The 2,358-nt window shown below is 54.9% G+C and overlaps 1 protein-coding gene across 5 annotated transcripts in view; it reads right to left on the bottom strand.

The window, feature by feature from the left end:
- Positions 1–1,543, bottom strand: part of sorcs1 (sortilin-related VPS10 domain containing receptor 1) — a 240,367-nt gene extending 238,824 nt beyond the window's left edge. For all 5 annotated transcript variants that reach the window (XR_008563892.2, XR_001574014.3, XM_054743833.2 and 2 more), the window contains exon 1: positions 794–1,543. Coding sequence is in view for 3 of the 5 variants with exons in the window: in XM_054743833.2 (XP_054599808.2) it covers positions 794–1,414 (621 nt within the window). In the remaining 2 variants the exon portion in view is untranslated. The remainder of the gene's footprint in view (positions 1–793) is intronic.
- Between the last annotated feature and the right edge of the window lie 815 nt (positions 1,544–2,358).

A 2,358-nucleotide genomic window follows, 5' to 3' on the forward strand; every position in this document is an offset into this window, starting at 1 on the left:
ATGAGGGACATCCTGTACAGCAGGTAGGGGACGTGTCCCTGTGGGACAGTGGGACACGCAGCAGCAAGGCCTGCAGGAGAAATGACCCAGTCTCAGAATCTATATAAACAAATAAACCAGATGCTGGTTGTATTTACACCGATTTGAATAAATGGAACGTCGTATTTGTATTTATTATTCTGTGTTTGAGTATCCTCCATGTTGAACCTGTCTGTGTGACAAGTTTCAAGTTTTAGGGGAACGGGACGCAGGAACGTCGTCAGATCCTGTTTTCCCCTTCCTTTTCTTCCAACTTTCACAGAGATCAGCTGACCTGAGCTCTGCTCCCGCTGGTCTCCGACACACCTGGGGGGGGGGGGGGGGGGGGGGGGGATCTTCCCACCTCACTGAAAACCTGCTGCAATATAACAAGGGATGGGGATCATGGTTCGAAAGCAGCCTCACCTCTCCCACAACCTGCAGAGCGACTGGAAACACACACACACACACACACACACACACACACACACACACACACACACACACACACACACACACACACACACACACACACACACTGCTACAGGAAGCCTGTACCACAGAAGCTCAGCTATTCAAACCCGACACAAGGAACCAGAACCAGCTTCTGATGTTCTCTGAGAACCTGAAGAATCTCTGCTGAACTCCCTTTCATGCACACGCGCGCGTGCACACACACACACACACACACCAGCGCAGGTTAGTCTCCCCCTCAGCGTGGCCAGCTGGAGCGCGCCCGCCCCGCTGCGCACCGGAAGATAGCAGGGTGACTTACGCTGCTGTTCTGGCCGGACCAGTGCACCATGGCCTGGTTGTGGGACGAGTCTCCGGTCAGGGCGAAGGTCGAGCTGTTGAGTTTGGGTTCGTCCTGCCTCGTGCCGCTGCCTCTGCGCTCTTCTCCGCTCCAGCGCAGGTCGGACGAGCGCGGGACTCTGCGCCCCGCCACACCGGGGAACCGGACTTCGTCACCGTCGCTGTCCCTACTCGGGCCCTGAGTCCCTGCAGCATTCCTGGCCGTGAACTGGGAACTTGTTTTGACCCGAGCAACTTTCCTCTCCTCGCCGTCTCCACCTGGCGCGCGCAGGTTATCGGTACTCCGAGGCTTTCGCGCGTAGTCCGGCCGATCCAGAGCGCATTCGGCGGAACCAGCGGCGCAGGGGAGCTGCCGCCTCATTCCCGTCCAGACCCCGTTCCCCCAAACTTGTCCCTGTAGCCCCGGTACCGGTCCACTCAAGCTAAATGTCAGCGGTAGTTCCTGTCCGCGCCACTTGTTTCCAGGCTGGCATGACCTGCAAGTTATGCCAGCCTCAGCAGGGCGGAAGACGCAGGGTGCCGCGAGCATCAGGACCCAAAGCGCGCGGTGCCACTTTGGGTAGAACCCGACCTCCCGCTCCATCTCTGGACGCTCCGGAAGCTGGAAGTCCGTTTTCCCGGTTCCTCCCGGTCACTCGGGATGAGAGTCAGCGCTCTGAGCTGGAAAAGGAGCTGCTGGTGGAGGCGCTGCCGAAATGCTGTAGCAAAAAGTGCTGCTGAGCCGGAGTGGTCCAAGTTGAAGGATTTGATGGAATGATGCCCGCGTGCACGCACGCACGCACACACACACGCACACACGCGCACGTCCAGGGGAGGAGCTGAGCATCCAGACTGGGAACAATTCTCTCTCTCTCTCTCTCTCTCTCTCTCTCTCTCTCTCTCTCTCTCTCTCTCTCTCTCTCTCTCTCTCTCTCTCTCTCTCTCTCTCTCTCTCTCTCTCTCTCTCTCTCTCTCTCTCTCTCTCTCTCTCTATCTTTTATTTCCTCACAGATATTTCAGAGAAGCTTTTAAGATCTATTTATTTCTCTCCCTGCAGTTTTTATCCTCCAGCCTCATTTAATCCGTGAGATTATTTTACCTGGCTGGATTCAGACAGTGAAGGTCCCAACAGGAGCCTCAGATTGTGGCTCAGATGAATCACAGCAGAGTTCCTCTGAACAGCTGATGTTCCGGACCCCCCACAGCAGATCTTTGATGCTTGCTTCAGTCAGGATGACAGAGATGAGTTCAGGACAAATGTTCCAGAGAGTGGGAAGAATGAAGGCTCGTGTCTGTGATGGTGCTCCTGCAGCTCAGCAGGTCTAATCACCGGAGGTTACAGTGAATTTTGATGAGCATCTATTAGTCGAACGGGTCTGCTGCAACAGCTGCTCCTTTCACAGCCATGAGGGAGTCAAACGGCCGGCTGGGCCTGATTCGGTTTACCTCTAAACTGCAACACATTAGGAACCAAGATTATAAAAACTGAGCAGCACAGAGATGTTTACTACCCATAAGAGCTGATAATGACCCTGTAAGAGTTCATCC

The sequence above is a fragment of the Nothobranchius furzeri genome, chromosome 6 (assembly GCF_043380555.1).
Source record: "Nothobranchius furzeri strain GRZ-AD chromosome 6, NfurGRZ-RIMD1, whole genome shotgun sequence".
Taxonomy (NCBI): Eukaryota; Metazoa; Chordata; class Actinopteri; order Cyprinodontiformes; family Nothobranchiidae; genus Nothobranchius; species Nothobranchius furzeri.